This window comes from Dendrobates tinctorius, unplaced genomic scaffold, assembly GCF_039654945.1.
Source record: "Dendrobates tinctorius isolate UK_male_01 unplaced genomic scaffold, ASM3965494v1 ptg000019l, whole genome shotgun sequence".
Lineage (NCBI taxonomy): Eukaryota > Metazoa > Chordata > Amphibia > Anura > Dendrobatidae > Dendrobates > Dendrobates tinctorius.
In genome coordinates, this window is record NW_027361687.1 from 35,225,753 (window position 1) to 35,247,585 (window position 21,833).

The following is a 21,833-nucleotide window of genomic DNA, read 5'->3' on the forward strand; positions in this document are numbered from 1 at the left end:
TTTGGTTCTAGACATTACCACAATGAATTTTAAACAAAGCAATTCAGATGCAGTTGAAGTTCAGACTTCCAATTTTAATGTGGATACCCTCAAATGAAAACTGAATGAAGGGTTTAGGAGTTTCAGCTCCTTAACATGTGCCACCCTGTTTTTAAAGGCACCAAAAGTAATTGGACAGATTAAATAATTGTAAATAAAATGTTCATTTCTATTACTTGGTAGAAAACCCTTTGTTGGCAATGACTGCCTGAAGTCTTGAACTCATGGACATCACCAGACGCTGTGTTTCCTCCTTTTTGATGCTCTGCCAGGCCTTCACTGCGGTGGTTTTCAGTTGCTGTTTGTTTGTGGGCCTTTCTGTCTGAAGTTTATTGTGCATTGTTGAGTTCACCAGTGCTTTCTTTCTTTCTCAGGATGTACTAAACTGTAGATTTTGTCACTCCTAATGTTGTAGCAATTTCTCGGATGGGTTTTTTCTGTTTTTGCAGCTTAGGCCGGTTTCACACTAGCGCATTTTCAACGCGCGCACGGCCGGGGGTAGCTCCGCCCCCGATCCGGCTCTCTGCCCGGCGTGCCCGCCCCTTGCCTGTAGCGCCGCCTCCTAGCGGACGGCGGCGCCTGCGATCGGCGCACCCTATCTTTAGCATAGGGTGCGCCGATCGTGCGCAGGTCGTGCGCTAGTTGCGCTTTGACCTGCGCTGCGCACTTATGACGGTGCGCCGTGCGCGACAAAATCCGAAAAGTTCGATTTTGGCGCGCACGGCGCACCGTCAAAAGTGCGCAGCACAGGTCAAAGCGCAACTAGCGCACGACCTGCGCACGATCGGCGCACCCTATGCTAAAGATAGGGTGCGCCGATCGCAGGCGCCGCTGTCCGCTAGGAGGCGGCGCTACAAGGAAGGGGCGGGCACGCCGGGCAGAGAGCCGGATCGGGGGCGGAGCTACCCCCGGCCGTGCGCGCGTTGAAAATGCGCTAGTGTGAAACCGGCCTTAAGGATGGCTTGTTTCACCTGTATGGAGAGCTCCATTGACCGCATGTTTCCTTCACAGCAAAACCTTCCAAATGCAAGCACCACACCTCAAATCAACTCCAGGCCTTTTAACTGCTTAATTAAGAATGACATAACGAAGGGATTGCCCACACCTGTCCATGAAATAGCCTTGGAGTCAATTGTCCAATTACTTTTGGTCCCTTTAAAAACAGGGTGGCACATGTTAAGGAGCTGAAACTCCTAAACCCTTCATCCAATTGTAATGTGGATACCCTCAAATGAAAGCTGAAAGTCTGAACTTCAACTGCATCTGAATTGTTTTGTTTAAAATTCATTGTGGTAATGTCTAGAACTAAAATTAGAAAAATGTTGTCTCTGTCCAAATATATATGGGCCTAACTGTATATTATGGTACAGTATATTACATTGTGGTAAAGAACAGTATAAGTTTACAGTATATTACATTGTGGCAAATTACAGCACAGTATATCACATTGTGGCTGATTACGGTACACTAAAGTATTACGGTACAGTATTACATTTTGGTACATTACAGTATTATGGTACAGTATATTACACTGTGGTACACTACGGTACAGTATTAGTGTGGTGGATTATGGTATATTATAGTATATAATGGTACAGTATTAGTGTGGTAGATTACAGTATTATAGCATATTACAGTACAGTATAATAGGGTGGTAGATTACGGTATACTATAGTATTACGGTACAGTATATTAAATTGTGGCAGATTATGGTATATCATAGTACAGTATTAGTATGGTAGATTACTGTATACTATAGTATATTGCGGTAAAGAATATTACAGTATGGTAGATTACGGTATATTATAGTATAGGGTACAGTATATTGAAGTTAGGGTGCGGTATATTACAGCATGGTAGGTTACGATACACTACAGTTAGGGTGCGGTATACTACAGCATGGTAGGCTACGGTACACTATAATACATTAAGGTACTGTATATTACAGTACAGTAGATTATGGTACACAAGAGAATATTAGGGTACAGTATGTGTGGTAGATTACGGTACAATATGTTGTACTCTGCCACATAACGGCATATAAGGGTACAGTATATTACAGTATGGTAGGTTACGGTGTATTATAGTATAATGGGGTACAGTATATTACAATGTGGTAGGTTACGGTATATTATGGTACAGCATGTTAGTCTGGTAGATTACGGTATATTATGGTACGGTATGTTGTACTGAGCCAGATAACGGTATGTTAGGGTACAGTATATTACAGTATGGTAGGTTACGGTATATTAGGGTACAGTATGTTAGCGTGGTGGATTACAGTATACTATGGTACGATATGTTGTACTGTGCCAGATAACGGTATATTAGGGTACACTATATTACAGTATGGTAAGTTACGGTATATTATAGTATATTAGGGTACAGTATGGTAGGTTACGGTATACTATAGTATATTAGGGTACAGTATGGTAGAGTACACGGTAGGTTACGGTATGGTATGTTGTACTGCACCAGATTACGGTATATCACTATACATTATATTTTAGGATATGATGGTAGACTGAAATATGACTTCTCACGTTCTGCTTGTTGTTTCCGCCATGATCCCCTCAGGCGGTCTATGACTAAAGGTTTGACCTTCACCTGCCCGTTTACCCGCTCTTGTCCGGTCACAAAAGCCAAGCGGAGACGGTGCCAAGCCTGCCGCCTACAGAAATGCCTGGAGGTGGGCATGAGGAGAGACAGTAAGTGCTCAGACCCATCCGCCTCTCCTACAGTGAAGTGTGGCCTGACGACGTTTCAGAAGCAATTACTAAATGGGGGGGACAAAGGTCTCCAACCCCACGACCCCTGTCCCCACACCCACCAGGTCTCTAATTAATAGAAGATGGCACAACTCTAGTGGCCCAAGCCAACACCTGTGCTACCGGGGAGGTAACAAGCACCACAATCACTGGTGGGGGAAGCAATGTTGGATGTTTTCTGTCTGACTCTGTGTTTGCAGCCATTCCACTGCCCACACGGAGGGGGAGCGATGCCATCTGAGTGGTGCCCCCCTGGCCCTGACAATGGGTACGCTCTGCGGTATAATCTGCACTGGGGTGGTGCAGTCATGGCCGCAGGGACAGATCTATATATAGCCCCCTCCCCCGCCCGCCACCATTTATTCCTTTCATCTTATTTCAATAAACATTATCCAGAGTGCTGCGCCCCCCGCGGGAGATGAGGAGGCGGAGGGGACGGGGCCCAAGCACCATTATAACAGTATTATGGGATTCTGCTGCTGGCGTGCACACAAGATCCCGGCTCAGTGAGCAAATGTGTGAATTATTAATCGGAGGGTTTATCCCAGGACACGTCCCGGCCCCCAAGCCGTTATATAACCATTACAGCATTTATAGAGAAGGGTCACATAGCACGGAGGGGGAGACGGGCAGTGATGATGAAAAAGACAGAAACACGGCAAAATCATCAGCAATAGCTAGAATAATTATAGTAACAACAATAACAAATACATAATGAGAAAAGAATATAACTGTAAAATAATGAATATAATTTATATAAAACAATGATAGTATAAAAACAAAGAATATAAAACAATGCTAAAATTAATTGTATAAAACAAAGAAAATTAGATAATATAAAATATAGAAACAATGTAAAGATTAATAAACATATATAATAAAAACAATAAAATATAAGAAAATACAAATGCTGAAAATAAGTAAATATTATGAAATAACTATACAGTAGATACAAAATAAAAACCATTCTAAAATAATATTTTATATTGCTAATATTAATACTAAGTGAAAAATATAATAGGAAAAAATATATAAAATGAATATTAAACAATAGTTTAAACTTTATATAATATGAGCTAAATTATAATATACAAAAAAATAAAATACAGTAAGGAAAAATGATGAATAGCAAAAATATAAATAAAATAGATAAGAATTAATAGCAATAAAAATTTACTACTACAAATAGTACAAAACATTTTAAAAAAAGCGATAAAAATGTATACATTTTTAAAAATACACAAAAATAATTATAAAGTAAGAAGAAAAATTACAAAAATAACAAAATAAAGATAACAAATAAAGACATACTGATAGGGAACTTAGATTGTGACCCCCATCGGGGACAGCGATGATAATGTCTGTAAAGCGTTGTGGAATTAATGGCGCTGTATAAATTAGTAAAATAAATCAAATAAAAAAATATAAAACCAACATAAATAAGTTTAAAAAATATAGCGCAATGACAAAAACAACAAAATATAAAAATAATCTAATTATAAAATAATAACAAAGGATTATGGTAAAACAATAATCATAAGTCTATAACAATTATAAGACAATAGTAAAACCTATTGAATAATAATATAATAATAATATTTATTTTTATATAGCGCTAACATATTCCGCAGCGCTTTACAGTTTGCACACATTATCATCACTGTCCCCGGTGGGGCTCACAATCTAAATTCCCTATCAGTATGTCTTTAGAGTGTGGAAGGAAACCGGAGTACCCGGAGGAAACCCACGCAAACACGGGGAGAACATACAAACTCCTTGCAGATGTTGTCCTTGGTGGGAACCCAGGACCCACTGAGCCACCGTGCTGCCCTAAATTGAAGTAATGAAAACAAAACCAATATAAGAATAATATAACACTGATAATCCCTGATTGTGGAGGGGGTTGTGGACACTTTGGGAGCACCTCTAATACAGATTTTGTTTTGCGACTTCCAGTGATTATGTCGGAGGACGCCCTGATGGCGAGGCGTGAGCTGAGGCTGAGGAAGAAGCAGGAACGTCTGCAGAGGATACAGAGGGTGGCAGAGGTGGGATCCCTGACCGAAGAGCAGAAGCAGCTGATAGCGATCCTGATCAAGGCTCACCAGAAGCACTTTGACTCCAGTCTGGAAAATTTTGTGGATTACAGGGTACTGCATCTAAACCCATGTTTGATACAGGCAACTGAGCTTTGTATATAATCTTATAATGTAATGTGCGCAGTGGTTTGTGCATAATATAATCCCTTGGTCGCCGCTGGGTGCACAATATATGGTAATCCATGAGTGGCCAGTGGGTGTATGATAGAAATCTTGAGTGGCCGATGGGAGTGTAACATAATCCGTTGAGTGGCCGGTGGGTGTATATTATATTCCCCAGGTGGCCGGTGGGTGTATATTATATTCCCCAGGTGGCCGCTGGGTGTATATTATATTCCCCAGGTGGCCGCTGGGTGTATAATATAATCCCTGGGTGACCAGTGGTTCTATATTATATTCCCCAGGTGGCCGCTGGGTGTATAATATAATCCCTGGGTGACCAGTGGTTCTATATTATATTCCCCAGGTGGCCGCTGGGTGTATAATATAATCCCTGGGTGACCAGTGGTTGTATATTATATTCCCCAGGTGGCCGCTGGGTGTATAATATAATCCCTGGGTGACTGGTGGGTGTATATTATATTCCCCAGGTGGCCGCTGGGTGTATAATATAATCCCTGGGTGACTGGTGGGTGTACATTATATTCCCCAGGTGGCCGCTGGGTGTATAATATAATCCCTGGGTGACCAGTGGGTGTACATTATATTCCCCAGGTGGCCGCTGGGTGTATAATATAATCCCTGGGTGACCGGTGGTTGTATATTATATTCCCCAGGTGGCCGCTGGGTGTATAATATAATCCCTGGGTGACTGGTGGGTGTATATTATATTCCCCAGGTGGCCGCTGGGTGTATAATATAATCCCTGGGTGACTGGTGGGTGTATATTATATTCCCCAGGTGGCCGCTGGGTGTATAATATAATCCCTGGGTGACCAGTGGTTGTATATTATATTCCCCAGGTGGCCGCTGGGTGTATAATATAATCCCTGGGTGACTGGTGGGTGTATATTATATTCCCCAGGTGGCCGCTGGGTGTATAATATAATCCCTGGGTGACTGGTGGGTGTATATTATATTCCCCAGGTGGCCGCTGGGTGTATAATATAATCCCTGGGTGACTGGTGGGTGTATATTATATTCCCTGGGTGGCCGGTGGGTGTACACACTAGCAGGGGGTGAGCAGGTCTCTACACATCCGGTTTATCCTCCTGCTATTTTGCAGCTTCTCTCAGGACGACCTTTGTGACTTCGCAGATATGTAATCAGTAACCAGGAGCAATATCCTGCCAGGGACATAATGTACACATTGGTGTCATTCAGGGCAACCTCGGCCAGATGGGACCGGATTATTGGATGCCATCATGTGACTCATTGGCTGCAGCCAGTCATATAAAATGCCCCTGCCCCTCATTAACAGCCCACCCTAAGGGGGAAAATCATCTGACATTCTTTGGGTTAATTCACACATAGCTATCCCATGGACACGTAGATATTTCGGCAGACATTACCTCTTTCTGCACGTTCTCCTTTACAGTTCACTACCTGGGCTACAGGGGGCAGATATGTTTACAGGTAGAGGTAATGTAAGGTCATTGGCATTCAAACAACGCCATCTAGTGGATGTGAAGCAGTACTGTCTTTGTGTCTTCCCTCCAGCCACAGCCCATTATAAAGGTCGACTGGGACAACTACGATGTGCAGCAGTCATCGTCCATCTCACCTGACTCTAGTCCGGGGGGCATGGAGCAGAGTCCCACCTCAAAGCACGTGATCGGTTACGTCATCGGGGACAACATGACGAAGCTTCCACATTTTGCAGATCTGAGCACTTACATGATTCAACAAGTTATCCAATTTGCTAAAGAGATCCCAGTCTTTAAGTGAGTACATACACGGCGGGGGCAGAAGAGCGAGGGTAGCTCTGGAATCCGTTGCTCCATTTGCCATATTTGTCTTTTCTCAGATCTTTATCTATAGACGATCAGATCTCGCTGCTGAAAGGAGCCACCATGGAGGTCTCCCATCTACAATTTAACACCGTCTTTAATCTGGAGACCAAGATCTGGGAGTTCGGGCGTCTGAAACTGAGTATAGAGCACGGCGAGAGGAGTAAGTGACGACTGGCAGGGGTCCTGGTCACACTGGGGGGGTCTCTATGGCGGGTATCATTGCAGCTCGCCTTCAAATAGTCATCTAAAAATGATGAATAATTTTAGCTAAATAGGGGTTCTTAAAGGGGCAGCAGTGCTGTTAGATACAACGCCCCCTGGCGGCGGGTCTCTGATGCTGATTTTTCGTACTCAGCCGGGTTTCAGCGCATATTTTTGGAGCCGTTACTGAAATTTCACATCACTCTCCGGACGTTAAAGCTTCATGAGGCCGAGTACGTCCTGATGCAGGCGCTGGCGCTCTTCTCCCCAGGTATGTGACTTGGCAGCACAGAGGAGGGGGGGGGGTCCAGTGGTCAGACCCCACTAATCCAGTCCACCCCACCATCTCTCCACAGACCGGCCAGGCGTCATCGAACACAGCCACATTGATAAGATCCAGGAGAACATGGCCATGACCCTCAAATGTTACATCGATTACCACCACCAGCTTCCGGGCAGCAGGTAACACGCCTCCCCCACCTATATTGAGGGGAGAGTGACAAGATGGAGGCATTAGCGATACATACCCCCATCCTCAGGCCGTGCCATAGTTACATTGGTTGCCGCCCCCTTTACTACCAAACTTCCAATCACGGTGCCATTATTACAGTTCAGGGGCGGGGCTGTGACATTATAACGTGTTGGCTCCTCCCCCAGGTTCCTGTTTGCGAAGCTGCTGTCCATGTTGGCCGAGCTGCGCACCCTGAACGAGGAGAACGCCAAGCAGATGGTTCACATCCAGAATGTGATGGAGGACGCCATGACGCCACTGATGAAGGAGATATTCAGCTGAGGGACCACCTGGGCCGGTCACATGATGCACAAACAACTCCAAAACCAGTGTTATCACATTGAGGGTCCAAGCCATCTGGACGCCTCACCATGGAAATCTAGCAAGTGCTCTCTGCTATCAGCCACTTTCTACACATATTCTGGAGGTAGAGACTTATTCCCAACAGACATCACTGTGATTCATCCAATCAGATCTGTAAGATCAGATCTGCAATCTACCATGTACATAGAGAGACATTGATGTATCTGGCACTAATTGATCATCTGCCCCTTTAATTGGTCACCACCAGAGGCCAGTGACAGCTTCCATCACTGACCATTATGCACTATAACTGGTGACGAAGGCCAAGTGTGCTCTGCTGCCCCCATCATGGGCAGGAGGCTGCGGAGCATTGGTACACTTTACTGCAGTATACAAAGCTTTACGAGGGGGTAAGAAAAAAAAAAATCATTTTATAATAATTTGTAATTCTGTAATTATATTTCTCTGGGATCCGCCAATTAAAACAAGGCCACGCCCCTGACTCAGAGTCATATGATTCACCAGGTCTGGGAACCTTTTTATAGATAACAGCACTTATAGTAAATGTGGAATTCTGCTGCCATCTGGTGTCCGGAAAGCAGTAGTACACCACCTGAATAGCACAGCTCACATTGGAATCATCATCTAGCCATGTTTCATTTCTATACCTGTGCCAAGACCCGGCCTGGCCATAAGACAAATCTGGCACATGCCAGGCAGCCCACATCGGCCTGAAAAAAAGCATCCGCAGGGCAGCTGTAGCAGTGTACAGAGGGATAAGCTTCCTGCTATACTCCTTATACCAGCAGGACTATTGGAGGCCACTGCCATTCAGGAGACGTCAGACAGCGTGATGACATCACTGCATTGTGCCCCTCATACCGGCCCACTGGGAGACAAGCCAGTAGAGAAGGCGACTGCGGTGGACAGGGAACGAGGATTGTGAAAATAAGAGCATTTTTCTTTATTATCGCTATGAGACACAAGGATCGAGGGTGAGGATGCACACCGCGCACAGGGGAGTACAACATGCATGGAGGGGGGAGATAGGCACCAATTAGCACTCTGAAGTGTCAGCATCTTTCTCTATCATTACTAGTTTGGGGTACAATGGAGAACTTGGAGTCTCCCTATATTACATCCAGTGTTGCAGACGCTGCTGAAAGAACACAAGGGAGGCCGGTGTCTGGTAAAATTTGGCTTTATAAACGTGGACAGCGCCTCTTACAGGGTGCACTGATCTCCTGCAATATAACAACTAACAAACACCATCTACATGGAAATGAGGAAGAGTGCAGCCTCGGGACCTGTACGTGACCCCTGGGTATCCAGAGACCCGAGCAGTGGAGGGTGACAGAGTGGATGAGGCCCTGAGAATTACCCCTGTGCTAGGCGTGCAGTGCATTGTCTTAACATCGGGGGCAGCATCGTCCAGTGCTCCAACAGACCAACAAAAGTTTATATAGACCGGACAGGACCTCCGAAGAAGGAAGGTGGGGGAGTGAGAGTTATCTGTCCGTCCATCATCATCCCACCAAGATGCTGAACCCACAATGAAATTTATTTTTCCAGTGGTTCATAAAAGCCCCAAGGGCCAAGGTGAGGGGGAGAGGGGGCAGCCTCTTCTCCAAGACCCCCCCCACACACCAAGAACTGTCCACCGTCCCTTTAAATACCATGTTTGCCTTCGGGACATCCAGGTGATATCCAAAGGCAAAGGACGTCTCCTGCAGACGAGTGTTCGCCTCAAACTCCACCCCGAGCCGGATCTGAGGGAAGAAACGGCACGTTACAGGTATAATGTACGATCCATAATACAATGGACCGGATCTCTCGGGTCAGCGGCTCCTCGTACGTCACCGCCGCCGCTGTGCAGGGGTCAGTCTCACCTGCTCGTTGGCTCTATGATAGTAGCTGGCGTGGGCTCCGCCGTACCCAATATTCAGAGTTGCCACCCAATCCTGAGCTACAGGGAAACACAAGAAGAAGGTCACTGACAACTGTGGCTTCACACACAGAAGCTCTTAAAACTATGTCCGAGGCACAAGTCTGACAGTCCGGGCTAGTCCACTGGAAATCCAACATTCCAGAATGACCTGGAAATCTGGACCAAGTGACACATGGTGAGACTGATGCTGGTCCGGTCCAATCAGTGGGACGATGTCACAACAAACACCTCAGAAAAAAGGTGTAAGCCAAACATCTGATAGGTATCCTCCAGTCACACCGCTCAACCCCTCCAGCCGCACCCAGAGCCGCAGCGCTCCTCACCACCTCCAGCCACCGCTGCCAGAGCCGCACTCCACCCCCTTCAGATGCCCCCAGAGCCATTGCCACGCTCCTCACCCCCTCCATCCACCTCTAGAACCGCCTCCACGCTCCTCACCACCTCCAGCTGCTACCAGAACTTTCACGCTCCTTACTCCCTCAAGCCGCACCCAGAGCAGAGGCGCTTCTCACCCCCTCCAGCCGCCTCCCCCAGAGCCACGCTCCTCACCCCCCCCTCCAGAGCTACTGCGCTCCTCACCCCTTTCAGCCTCCCGCAGAGCTGCTGCACTTCTCACCCCCTCCAACCACCCCCAGAGCCACCGCCGCACTCCTCACACCCTCCTGCCGCCACCACGCTCCTCACCCCCTTCAGCTGCCCCAAAAGCAGCCACTGCACTCGCCGACCCCAGAGCCGCTGCCACGCTCCTCACCCCCTCCAGCTGCCCCCAGAGCCATCATCACGCTCCGCACTCACTCCAGATGCTCCCAGAGCCGCCGATTCACTCCTCACCTCTTCCAGATGCCACCAGAGCCGCCGACACACTCCTCAAGCCGCACCCAAAGCAGCCACGCTCCTCACCCCCTCCAGCCGCTGCCAGAGCCATCTCCACGCTCGCCAGCCCCAGAGCCGCCGCAGTGCTCCTCACCCCCTCCAGCCGCCCCCAGAGCTGCCGTGCTCCTCACCCACCGAAGCCACCCCCAGAGCCACTGCAGCGCTCCTCACCCCCTGCAACCACCATCAGAACCGCCGCCACGCTCATCACTCCCTTAAACCGCACCCAGAGCCACAGCGTTCCTCACCCCCTCCAGCTGCTGCTGCCATCGCAGTGCTCCTCACCCCCTCCAACCATCGCCGGAGCCGTCTCCACGCTCGCTCCTCACCCCCTCCAGCCGCTGCCAGCGCCGTCGAGCTCCTCACCCTCTCCAAATGCCGTGCTTCTCACTTCCTCAAGCCGCACCCAGTCGCCACGCTCCTCACCCCTCTGCAGCTGCCGCACCCAGAGCAGCACTCCTCACCCCCTCTAGTCACCTCCACGCTTGCCACCCCCAGAGCCATCGCGCTCCTCACCCCCTCCAGCCGCTGCTAGAGCCGTCGCACTCTTCACCCTCTCCAGCTGCCGTGCTCTTCAATCCCCTCCAGCCAACCCCAGAGCTGCCTCTCTCCTCACCCCCTCCAACCGCACCCAGAGCCGTCGCGCTCCTCAACATTTACAGCTGTGCCCAGAGCCACCTGCCATGGTCCTCATCCCCTTCAGCCGCCCCCATGCTCCTCCCCACCTCCATCGGCCAACGCACTCCTCCTCATTACCTCCAGCCCCGTCCAGAAATGCAGCCATGTTCCTCACTCCCTCCAGCCACCCCCAAGTGCTGCCGCCACGCTCTCTCTTCACTCCTCATCCACTCCAGCCACCCCCAGAGCCACCGCCATCCTGCCTCATCCCCTCCAGAGCTGTCGCCATGCTCGCTCCTCACTCCTCATCCCCTCCAGCCGCCCCCTGAGCTACACCATATATCTTACTGCATTATGTATTATCCTCCACTCACAACCAGTGCTGCATACATAAATAGTTTTCATGGTGTCAAAAAGATGTGATCTCTCGCATACTGAGACCAGAAGATCTGTAGCTGCAGCTTTGGATGCGAGTGGAGCATAAGACATAAGCACACCTCACGTGTCCCCGTACCGGAGTATTTTCCTGCTAAAGTCAGGATGGCCCCTTCCTCCGCCATCCGTTGGTGATAAACAAGTTCTCCGCCAAGGACCAGACGGGGAGTGATGCTCTGCAGGAAGTGCGTCACCAGGATCACTGAGTACACAAAACGGGAGAGGAGATGCCATCACGAGACTTATACTAAGCGTCGCCCCCTGCTGGCCACTGACCTGTACACAATGATGGGATTGGATGGGGGTGACGACACAAGGGTCCGATTGGCCATGCGCAGACCACAAACCTGATTCATTGATGATGTCGGGGTTCCCCAGGGTCAGGGTCCCCGTACAGTCATCTCCCCTATACTCCAGATCCACCTGCCACGTCAGAAACTTGGAATGATGTGTCTGCAGGAAAAATTCACAATGTCACCGGCATCATGGCCCCTATGATGCACGCTGGGTGGGGGTCTGTTCCTGCAGCCTACCTGGAACACAGCCTTGGAGCGGATGCGTTCGGTCAATAGAAAGGCCGCCTGGGCATTGAGGCTTCCAGCATTGTCCAGGTCTCCAGTCAACAGAGGAAATGTCTGGAAGGAGAGAGACGTGGCGATGAATACAATGCGGCCTCCTGACTGGCCAGCACAGTGGTGGTCCGAGGGGTGGGGCGTACCTCACTGGCACCGGCCAGTACGTCTCCGATGTACTTGGCGTTGAAGTGATAACTGGAGAGGCCAATGGTGCTCATGTGTATCTGGTGGTTGACCTGTGGGCAGGAGAGGGTTAATTAGAGAGGACTCTGAGTGTGAGCTGAAAGACCTCTGCCAGCTGGGACAGGCAGGACTGGATACAACAAGCAAAAGCCCTCATGTATCAGATCCGGACTGTTCTCGTATACTGACAGGAAGCAGAGATCCTGAATGTGGAGAAGGAGAAAGGTCTATTGGAAGTTTGTCAGGTGTCAGATACCTGAAGGTGACTGCTGAGGGTCTTGTTGATGATGAGCTTCATCCCCTCCATCTGCTGCGGGAAAACCTCTGCTGGAGCAAGAGAGACCGTAATACAGATCCCCGATAACCACAGGGGGACACTACTGAGCAATGCAGAGCCCCCACTACCACAGGAGGAACCCATTGAGCCAAGAAGAGCCCACGGTACTAAAGGCGGACCCCGAGATCTAGGCTGAGCCCCCGTTTCCACAGGAAAAGTCCATGATACCATATAGAATGCCCTCACGAACCACAGGTAGAGTGAACATAACCTTCACAGAGCCCTCGGTACCACAGTGAGATCCCCATAATCTAGGCAGAGCCCTCGGTACCACAGTGAGATCCCTATAATCTAGGCAGAGCCCTCGGTACCACAGTGAGATCCCTATAATCTAGGCAGAGCCCTCGGTACCACAGTGAGATCCCTATAATCTAGGCAGAGCCCTCGGTACCACAGTGAGATCCCTATAATCTAGGCAGAGCCCTCGGTACCACAGTGAGATCCCTATAAGGATTGTTTCACACTTCCGTTTTTTCAAATCCGTCAAAATCCGTTGTTTTCCGTAAAAAAACGGATCCGCCATTTTTTGCAGGATCCGTTTTTTTTGTCCCATAGACTTCCATTACGGTTACCGCGGATCCGTCAAAAAAACGGATCCGTTTTTAAAAAAACGGATCCGTTTGCATCAGTTTCCGTCAAAAAAAACGGAAACGGATCCGTTTGGCGGACACAAAAACGGAAGTGTGAAACAGGCCTAATCTAGGCAGAGCCCTCGGTACCACAGTGAGATCCCTATAATCTAGGCAGAGCCCTCGGTACCACAGTGAGATCCCTATAATCTAGGCAGAGCCCTCGGTACCACAGTGAGATCCCTATAATCTAGGCAGATCCCTCGGTACCACAGTGAGATCCCTATAATCTAGGCAGATCCCTCGGTACCACAGTGAGATCCCTATAATCTAGGCAGAGCCCTCGGTACCACAGTGAGATCCCTATAATCTAGGCAGAGCCCTCGGTATCACAGTGAGATCCCTATAATCTAGGCAGAGCCCTCGGTACCACAGTGAGATCCCTATAATCTAGGCAGAGCCCTCGGTACCACAGTGAGATCCCTATAATCTAGGCAGAGCCCTCGGTACCACAGTGAGATCCCTATAATCTAGGCAGAGCCCTCGGTACCACAGTGAGATCCCTATAATCTAGGCAGAGCCCTCGGTACCACAGTGAGATCCCTATAATCTAGGCAGAGCCCTCGGTACCACAGTGAGATCCCTATAATCTAGGCAGAGCCCTCGGTACCACAGTGAGATCCCTATAATCTAGGCAGAGCCCTCGGTACCACAGTGAGATCCCTATAATCTAGGCAGAGCCCTCGGTACCACAGTGAGATCCCTATAATCTAGGCAGAGCCCTCGGTACCACAGTGAGATCCCTATAATCTAGGCAGAGCCCTCGGTACCACAGTGAGATCCCTATAATCTAGGCAGAGCCCTCGGTACCACAGTGAGATCCCTATAATCTAGGCAGAGCCCTCGGTACCACAGTGAGATCCCTATAATCTAGGCAGAGCCCTCGGTACCACAGTGAGATCCCTATAATCTAGGCAGAGCCCTCGGTACTACAGTGTGAGCCCCATAATCTAGGCAGAGTCCTTGGTACCACAGTGAGATCCCTATAATCTAGGCAGAGTCCTTGGTACTACAGTGAGATCCCTATAATCTAGGCAGAGCCCTCGGTACCACAGTGAGATCCCTATAATCTAGGCAGAACCCTCATTATCACAGTGTGAGCCCCATAATCTAGGCAGAGTCCTTGGTACCACAGTGAGATCCCTATAATCTAGGCAGAGTCCTTGGTACTACAGTGAGATCCCTATAATCTAGGCAGAGCCCCCGGTACCACAGTGAGATCCCCATAATCTAGGCAGAGCCCTTGGTATTACAGTGAGAGCCCTATAATCTAGGCAGAACCCTCATTATCACAGTGTGAGCCCTATAATCTAGGCAGAGCCCCCGGTACCACAGTGAGATCCCTATAATCTAGGCAGAGCCCTCGGTACCACAGTGAGATCCCTATAATCTAGGCAGAGCCCTCGGTACCACAGTGAGATCCCTATAATCTAGGCAGAGCCCTCGGTACCACAGTGAGATCCCTATAATCTAGGCAGAGCCCCCGGTACCACAGTGAGATCCCCATAATCTAGGCAGAGCCCTTGGTATTACAGTGAGAGCCCTATAATCTAGGCAGAACCCTCATTATCACAGTGTGAGCCCTATAATCTAGGCAGAGCCCCCGGTACCACAGTGAGATCCCTATAATCTAGGCAGAGCCCTCGGTACCACAGTGAGATCCCTATAATCTAGGCAGAGCCCTCGGTACCACAGTGAGATCCCTATAATCTAGGCAGAGCCCTCGGTACCACAGTGAGATCCCTATAATCTAGGCAGAGCCCCCGGTACCACAGTGAGATCCCCATAATCTAGGCAGAGCCCTTGGTATTACAGTGAGAGCCCTATAATCTAGGCAGAACCCTCATTATCACAGTGTGAGCCCTATAATCTAGGCAGAGCCCCCGGTACCACAGTGAGATCCCTATAATCTAGGCAGAGCCCTCGGTACCACAGTGAGATCCCTATAATCTAGGCAGAGCCCTCGGTACCACAGTGAGATCCCTATAATCTAGGCAGAGCCCTCGGTACCACAGTGAGATCCCTATAATCTAGGCAGAGCCCTCGGTACCACAGTGAGATCCCTATAATCTAGGCAGAGCCCCCGGTACCTCAGTGAGATCCCCATAATCTAGGCAGAGCCCCCGGTACCACAGTGAGATCCCTATAATCTAGGCAGAGCCCCCGGTACCTCAGTGAGATCCCCATAATCTAGGCAGAGCCCCCGGTACCACAGTGAGATCCCCATAATCTAGGCAGAGCCCTCGGTACCTCAGTGAGAGCCCCATTATCAAGGCAGAGCCCCCTGTACTGTTGGGGGACCCCATAATCCGGCCACACCTTTACAGCTCCTGTGCAGCTCGTCGAAGCTCCCAGGGTTGGGCAGCACCGCTCGTCTCCGCCTCATCCACCAGGAGCCTCCGGGGGGTGACACAGCCAGGACGTTGCCCATGGCGGGGGATTGCTGGCCGCAGTCAATGTCGGGGGGCGCTGGGCTCAGGCTGATACTCACAGATGTGGGGTGGCCCCAACATTATCAGCGACACCTGAGAGGAGAAAAGCATCAGCTGGGCACACGGTCACCCCACAGGCATGTAGAAAGGGGGCACTAAATCCCTCATAACACATAAGCACGGCGGTCTGCACCCAGGACTCACCCCTGAGCCACCTGCTCCTCCTGTCACCAGACTCCTACTATTCATATTACAAGCATGATGGCAGCCATTGTAACTCCTGGCAGGCTCCGCCTAGTGACGTCACCGGCGGCCACATCAAGTATGGGCAAAAGGAGGGCACTGTGCACGCCGTTGCCAGGGAAACGGAAGGTAGAAGAAGCATTAATTACAGAATGGGGACCAAATATATAATGCAAACAGACCTGTCAGGCAACGGTGGCAGCGGGGTCACGTGACTCGATAGCGCTGGCCCTTTAAGAGACTAGAGCCATCACGTGATGCAACGCAGCGCTGTAATTGGCTGCGCCAGTCGGGCCCTTGGCTTCCGGTTGTGGGGCGCAGGCGAGTGGTGGAGCAAGGTGTCCCCAGGAAGAGAGGGCGGAGGAGCGGCTGCAACTAGTACCGGTGCACACGTGGAGCGAAGGGAGAGGTACCGCAGCCGGGGGAAGGCCATGAGCCTTTCATGCGCACTACAACCCTCAGCATGTCCTGAGGAGCATGGTATACCTTCCACTGCTGTTGAGCTACAAGTCCCAGCATGTCCTGTGGAAGCACAGTATCGGCTGTCCTGCTTTAGGACGTTAAGTCCCAACCAGGAGCTCCCAGGACGTGCTGAGACATCAGGGGTGTTTCTGACTGCTGTATCTAAGCTGTGTCTGTATCTCATCAGGTGATGTGTTTGCAGCCTCTGCCAAGGATGATGGTGCTGCGCCCCCCGGAGGACGGTGCCCTGTGAGAGGTAAGCGGGTGTGTGGCCCCTACAGCTGCTGCAGGGTCCGTGGACCTCATACATGACACCACATGATGAGAGCTGTGCAATGAACCACATTTCCCACCATCCCAGGAGCCACACCTGAAAAGGTTACCCAGAGTCTGGGGGGGAGGGTGATTGAGAAAGGTGGATCAGATCAGCAGGAGATGGTGCCTGAGATAACGGGGCAATCGGTGTACACTACTGCATCACTATAGATAATGCCCCTGTGTATAGCTAATTATACACAGGAGACACCCGGGTTATACCGGAGATTCCCAGGTTACACCAGCTGTACATATATAATTATATACAGAAGATCAGGACCGGGACCAAAAAGCAGCCCTGGCACAAAAAAATTCAGCCCACATACAATGAATGTCCTCACTGCACACACATTACACGCTCACGCACTACAGACGCCGCTCACGCACTACAGACGCCGCTCACGCACTACAGACGCCGCTCACGCACTACAGACGCCGCTCACGCACTACAGACGCCGCTCACGCACTACACACTCACACTATACAGATACCGCACACACTTTAGATACCGCATACACATTACACACTCACACATTACAGATACCGCACACACACATTACACACTACAGATGCCGCGCACACATTACACACTCACACTATACAGATACCGCACACACACTTCAGATACCGCACACACATTACACACACACACTACAGATACCGCACACACATTACACACACACACTACAGATACCGCACACACACTACAGATACCGCACACACACTTCAGATGCCGCACACACATTACACACTCACACACTACAGATGCCGCACACACATTACACACTCACACACTACAGATGCCGCACACACATTACACACTCACACACATTACACACTACAGATGCCACACACACATTACAGATGCCGCACACACATTACACGCTCACACATTACAGATGCCGCACACACATTACACGCTCACACATTACAGATGCCGCACACACATTACACGCACACACATTACAGATACCGCACACACATTACACGCACACACACACTACAGATGCCGCACACACATTACACACTACAGATGCCACACACATTACAGATGCCGCACACACTCACACATTACAGATGCCGCACACACTCACACATTACAGATGCCGCACACACATTACACACTCACACATTACAGATGCCGCACACACATTACAGATGCCGCACACACATTACACACACACACATTACAGATGCCGCACACACATTACACACACACACATTACAGATGCCGCACACACATTACACACTCACACATTACAGATGCCGCACACACATTACACACTCACACATTACAGATGCCGCACACACATTATACACTCACACATTACAGATGCCGCACACACATTACACACTCACACATTACAGATGTCGCACACACATTACACACTCACACATTACAGATGCCGCACACACATTACACACTCACACATTACAGATGCCGCACACACATTACACACTCACACATTACAGATGCCGCACACACATTACACACTCACACATTACAGATGCCGCACACACATTACACATGCCGCACACACATTACACATGCCGCACACACATTACACATGCCGCACACACATTACACATGCCGCACACACATTACACATGCCGCACACACATTACACACTCACACATTACAGATGCCGCACACACATTACACACTCACACATTACAGATGCCGCACACACTACAGATACCGTGCGCGCACACTCTCTCTTCTGTGGTGCAGAGGAGCCTGATGTCCATATGCAGCTCCTCAGGTTCTAGTGCTCACAGCAGCTCTGTCCCGTCACCTCCCCCGATGCAGATCAGAGCAGAAGATGATGTCACCGTGCTGACTTGAGCTGCTTCCCTAGCTCTCCCTGGAAGCACAGCACTCACAGGCAGGTATTACCTTTAATCTTGCGTGCTGCTGGCTCTCTCCACTGTTCTCTGACGCTGGTACTTTCCAGCGTCAGACAGAGGCATGAGTCCTGTGCGTGCTGCAGCGGCCTTTTCAAACTTCTGACAAGGTCCAGTGTGCGGCGCGAGCTCTCCTTCTTGCCTGCACTGAGGAGGGCAGCAGTCACGGACGTGGGGTGCACTGACGCCGGCAGATGCGGCCCTTGTCAGCGCATGCAATGAGAGGGAGCGCGCACACAGGGCCTAGTCAAAGGTTTTAAAGGGCCGGCGGCCCATTTCCTAGTTGAGAGCCACCGGCCCACCGGGAATCTGCCCGGTTCGGCATATTACGAATCCGGGCCTGCAGGAGATACCCAGGTTATACCAGCTGTACATATATAATTATATACAGGAGACGCCCGGGTTACACCAGCTGTACATATGTAATTATATACAGGAGGCGACCGGGTTACACCAGCTGTACATATGTAACTATATACAGGAGGCGACCGGGTTATACCAGCTGTATGTTGCTCTCTCGGCAGGTGGAGGTGACTTCTTCCTCTGGGAGACATGGAGGACAAGAGGAATATCCAGATCATAGAGTGGGAGCATCTGGACAAGAAGAAGTTCTATGTGTTCGGGGTGTGTATGACCATGATGATCCGGGTCAGCGTTTACCCCTTCACTCTGATCCGGACACGTCTTCAGGTCCAGAAGGGGAAGAGTCTGTACAATGGAACGTTTGACGCCTTTGTGAAGATCCTGCGGTCAGAAGGTGCGGCTGGACTTTACCGTGGATTTTTGGTGAATACCTTCACCCTGATCTCCGGCCAGTGCTACGTCACCACCTACGAACTGACCCGCAAATACGTCTCGCAGTACAGCAGCAGCAACACTGTGAAGTCGCTGGTGGCGGGAGGCTCCGCATCACTGGTAGCCCAGAGCATCACTGTGCCCATCGACGTTATTTCCCAGCACCTCATGATGCAGCGGGTGGGTGAGAGTATGGGCCGATTCCGTGTACAAGCCAACGACCGGAAACGAGCCGTGATGTTCGGACAGACCAAGGACATCATCCTGCAAATCTTCAAGGCTGATGGTCTGAAAGGCTTTTACCGAGGATATGTGGCCTCGCTGCTCACCTACATCCCCAACAGCGCCGTCTGGTGGCCATTCTATCACTTCTACGCAGGTAGGTCCTAAGTACACGCTAGAGAGCAGAGGTGACATCACAGAGAATACCACCTATCTAGTCACCAGAGATGTTGGGAGAAGGTGCTGCCCGTGCTCCTGATGTTGATTCTTGTTGTCGCTCTTCTAGAACAACTGTCCCGCTTGACGCCCCAGGACTGTCCTCACCTCTTGCTTCAGGCCATCTCCGGCCCACTGGCTGCAGCCACAGCATCGACCATCACTAACCCGATGGACGTCATAAGAGCCCGTGTGCAGGTAAAGACATGGCAGGAAATGGACTAGTTGGGAGAAGCTTAGTTACTTTGCAGCTAGTAAACAACCTAGCCCCATCCAGCGTATATGGGAGTTTAGTCTGCTGCTATCGCAATCCTGTCCTCCACTCCTATCCAGAGCTGATGGTCAGATCTTTCTTGCATCACCAGGAGAGGCCACAATGCCCCCAATATTGAACCTTGGGAGCAGAATTACAGTAATTGTTTTCTTCTATGTTTGTACTGGAATATAATCTTTCACTTTTTTATTGCAGGTGGAAGGGAAAAGCTCAATTATTAACACGTTTCGGCAGCTCATGGTTGAGGAGGGACCCTGGGGTCTGACCAAAGGCCTCTCCGCTCGGATTATTTCATCCACCCCATCCACCATTGTTATAGTGGTAGGCTATGAGACTCTGAAGAAGCTGAGCCTCCGCCCGGAGCTGGTGGACTCCAGACACTGGTGACTGTACCTCTATAGTGGTGGTACTACGTCTATATATGTGGGTGATGCACCCAAGACAGTGGAGAACACGACAAAGGACTTACGATTTCACTGGAAAGTACACAACGTGTGTATATATTTATTTTGTGTAATGTGCACATGGACCGTATCTTATAACGTCAGGACCGGCTGCCGTCTTATCAAGAAAACCACTTCACTGGTGCTCCTTGTGGTTCCACCGGGAATTTGACATCAGTGTGGATTTTTCTCCAATTTGACCACCAAGATGATTTTGTGGGAACACGCGACGGCCTTCTCTTTATTCCTTTTATGTTTTTAGAACAACCTGGAGTCTTTTATACCGAGCGCTACACGACTGATATTTTATTTTTATGATTGCCAAATCCGGGGGCGAGTTTACACATGGTAGAACGATGAGGCCTTGTCATTCACTGGATGAAAATATTTTTTTATGGTGGCTTTTTCTTTTTTAATGTTTTGCCTTTTTTGTTTTTAGTTTATTCTGTATTTGTCTTTTCATTTGTCTTTTTCTTCCCCTTCTCCGTGCAGTGGTTAATGATTATCCCCTCGTCCTGAATGTGGTGCAGGTTATTAAACTTAAGTTTGGTCAGATGATGACAGAGGGATTGATGAGGTCCGATCTGCTCCTGTATGACCTCTTGTATTTGTACCTACGTGTGTATACAGCCGGTCTAGATCCTACTAACGATAGTGGGGATGTGGATTTTGCTGTTTCCCTATAGGTGATGACTTCCAAGGAAATAACCTGTTTTATCAATTGACCCTTTTCTTATCTTTTTTGTTCTGTTAAATAAATCCCTTCCCTTTTGGATAATAAATGTCAAATTAAGAAAGCTAAAATAAAAGTATATTTTGGGGTAGGGTTGGGCTCCACCTTAGGCAGCAGAGGTCCTTTGGGTTACTGCTTGCAGTCTCTCTGAATCGCAGAGATGGGTAACCTGTTAAAGATTTCAGAGTTTGGGGACAAGTCATCACCTCGATTCTCAAATCCAGGGCTGCCACTAGGAATTTCGGGGCCCCCTTGAGACTCCGCCCAGGCTCCACCCAGTCCCGCCTCCACCCCTCAAACTGTCCACAGTCCCACCGCTCTC

The 21,833-nt window shown here is 49.5% G+C and overlaps 3 protein-coding genes across 9 annotated transcripts in view; 2 read left to right on the forward strand and 1 right to left on the reverse strand.

Moving 5' to 3' along the window:
• Nucleotides 1-8,375, forward strand: part of NR1I3 (nuclear receptor subfamily 1 group I member 3) — a 73,184-nt gene extending 64,809 nt beyond the window's left edge. For all 4 annotated transcript variants that reach the window (XM_073566903.1, XM_073566906.1, XM_073566904.1 and 1 more), the window contains 7 exons: nucleotides 2,617-2,747; nucleotides 4,764-4,957; nucleotides 6,566-6,789; nucleotides 6,873-7,018; nucleotides 7,214-7,330; nucleotides 7,416-7,521; nucleotides 7,717-8,375. In XM_073566903.1, coding sequence (XP_073423004.1) covers nucleotides 2,617-2,747; nucleotides 4,764-4,957; nucleotides 6,566-6,789; nucleotides 6,873-7,018; nucleotides 7,214-7,330; nucleotides 7,416-7,521; nucleotides 7,717-7,852 — 1,054 coding nt within the window. In that variant the 3' untranslated portion in view covers nucleotides 7,853-8,375. The remainder of the gene's footprint in view (nucleotides 1-2,616; nucleotides 2,748-4,763; nucleotides 4,958-6,565; nucleotides 6,790-6,872; nucleotides 7,019-7,213; nucleotides 7,331-7,415; nucleotides 7,522-7,716) is intronic.
• A 683-nt stretch (nucleotides 8,376-9,058) lies between these two features.
• On the reverse strand, nucleotides 9,059-16,254 carry TOMM40L (translocase of outer mitochondrial membrane 40 like). 3 transcript variants are annotated; one of them, XM_073566910.1, is made up of 9 exons: nucleotides 16,108-16,252; nucleotides 15,791-15,996; nucleotides 12,762-12,832; nucleotides 12,466-12,558; nucleotides 12,281-12,382; nucleotides 12,095-12,200; nucleotides 11,827-11,949; nucleotides 9,763-9,839; nucleotides 9,059-9,642 (listed from the first exon to the last, which is right to left on the reverse strand). In XM_073566910.1, exons 2-9 carry the CDS (start codon nucleotides 15,900-15,902, stop codon nucleotides 9,400-9,402), a joined length of 927 nt encoding a protein of 308 aa, XP_073423011.1. In that variant the 5' UTR covers nucleotides 15,903-15,996; nucleotides 16,108-16,252; the 3' UTR covers nucleotides 9,059-9,399. The 3 variants fall into 3 exon arrangements, with proteins under 3 accessions (XP_073423011.1, XP_073423012.1, XP_073423014.1); XM_073566911.1 differs by having other exon boundaries at nucleotides 12,762-12,829; nucleotides 16,108-16,251; XM_073566913.1 differs by lacking the exon at nucleotides 11,827-11,949 and having other exon boundaries at nucleotides 16,108-16,254.
• A 174-nt stretch (nucleotides 16,255-16,428) lies between these two features.
• SLC25A44 (solute carrier family 25 member 44) lies at nucleotides 16,429-21,607 on the forward strand. 2 transcript variants are annotated; one of them, XM_073566909.1, is made up of 5 exons: nucleotides 16,429-16,555; nucleotides 16,796-16,864; nucleotides 19,353-20,002; nucleotides 20,132-20,259; nucleotides 20,531-21,607. In XM_073566909.1, exons 3-5 carry the CDS (start codon nucleotides 19,381-19,383, stop codon nucleotides 20,720-20,722), a joined length of 942 nt encoding a protein of 313 aa, XP_073423010.1. In that variant the 5' UTR covers nucleotides 16,429-16,555; nucleotides 16,796-16,864; nucleotides 19,353-19,380; the 3' UTR covers nucleotides 20,723-21,607. The 2 variants fall into 2 exon arrangements, with proteins under 2 accessions (XP_073423010.1, XP_073423009.1); XM_073566908.1 differs by having other exon boundaries at nucleotides 16,474-16,626.
• Nucleotides 21,608-21,833: the final 226 nt, after the last annotated feature.

Coding starts and splice junctions, on each gene's coding strand:
- TOMM40L (XM_073566910.1), bottom strand. CDS start 15,902: ATGGGCAACGTCCTGGCTGTGTCACCCCCCGGAGGCTCCTGGTGGATG. Junction 12,833..15,790: donor GCTGCACAGGAGCTGTAAAG/GTGTGGCCGGAT, acceptor CTCTTGCTCCAG/CAGAGGTTTTCCCGCAGCAG. Junction 12,559..12,761: donor CCCTCAGCAGTCACCTTCAG/GTATCTGACACC, acceptor TCCTGCCCACAG/GTCAACCACCAGATACACAT.
- SLC25A44 (XM_073566909.1), top strand. CDS start 19,381: ATGGAGGACAAGAGGAATATCCAGATCATAGAGTGGGAGCATCTGGAC. Junction 20,003..20,131: donor ATTCTATCACTTCTACGCAG/GTAGGTCCTAAG, acceptor TCGCTCTTCTAG/AACAACTGTCCCGCTTGACG. Junction 20,260..20,530: donor TCATAAGAGCCCGTGTGCAG/GTAAAGACATGG, acceptor TTTTTATTGCAG/GTGGAAGGGAAAAGCTCAAT.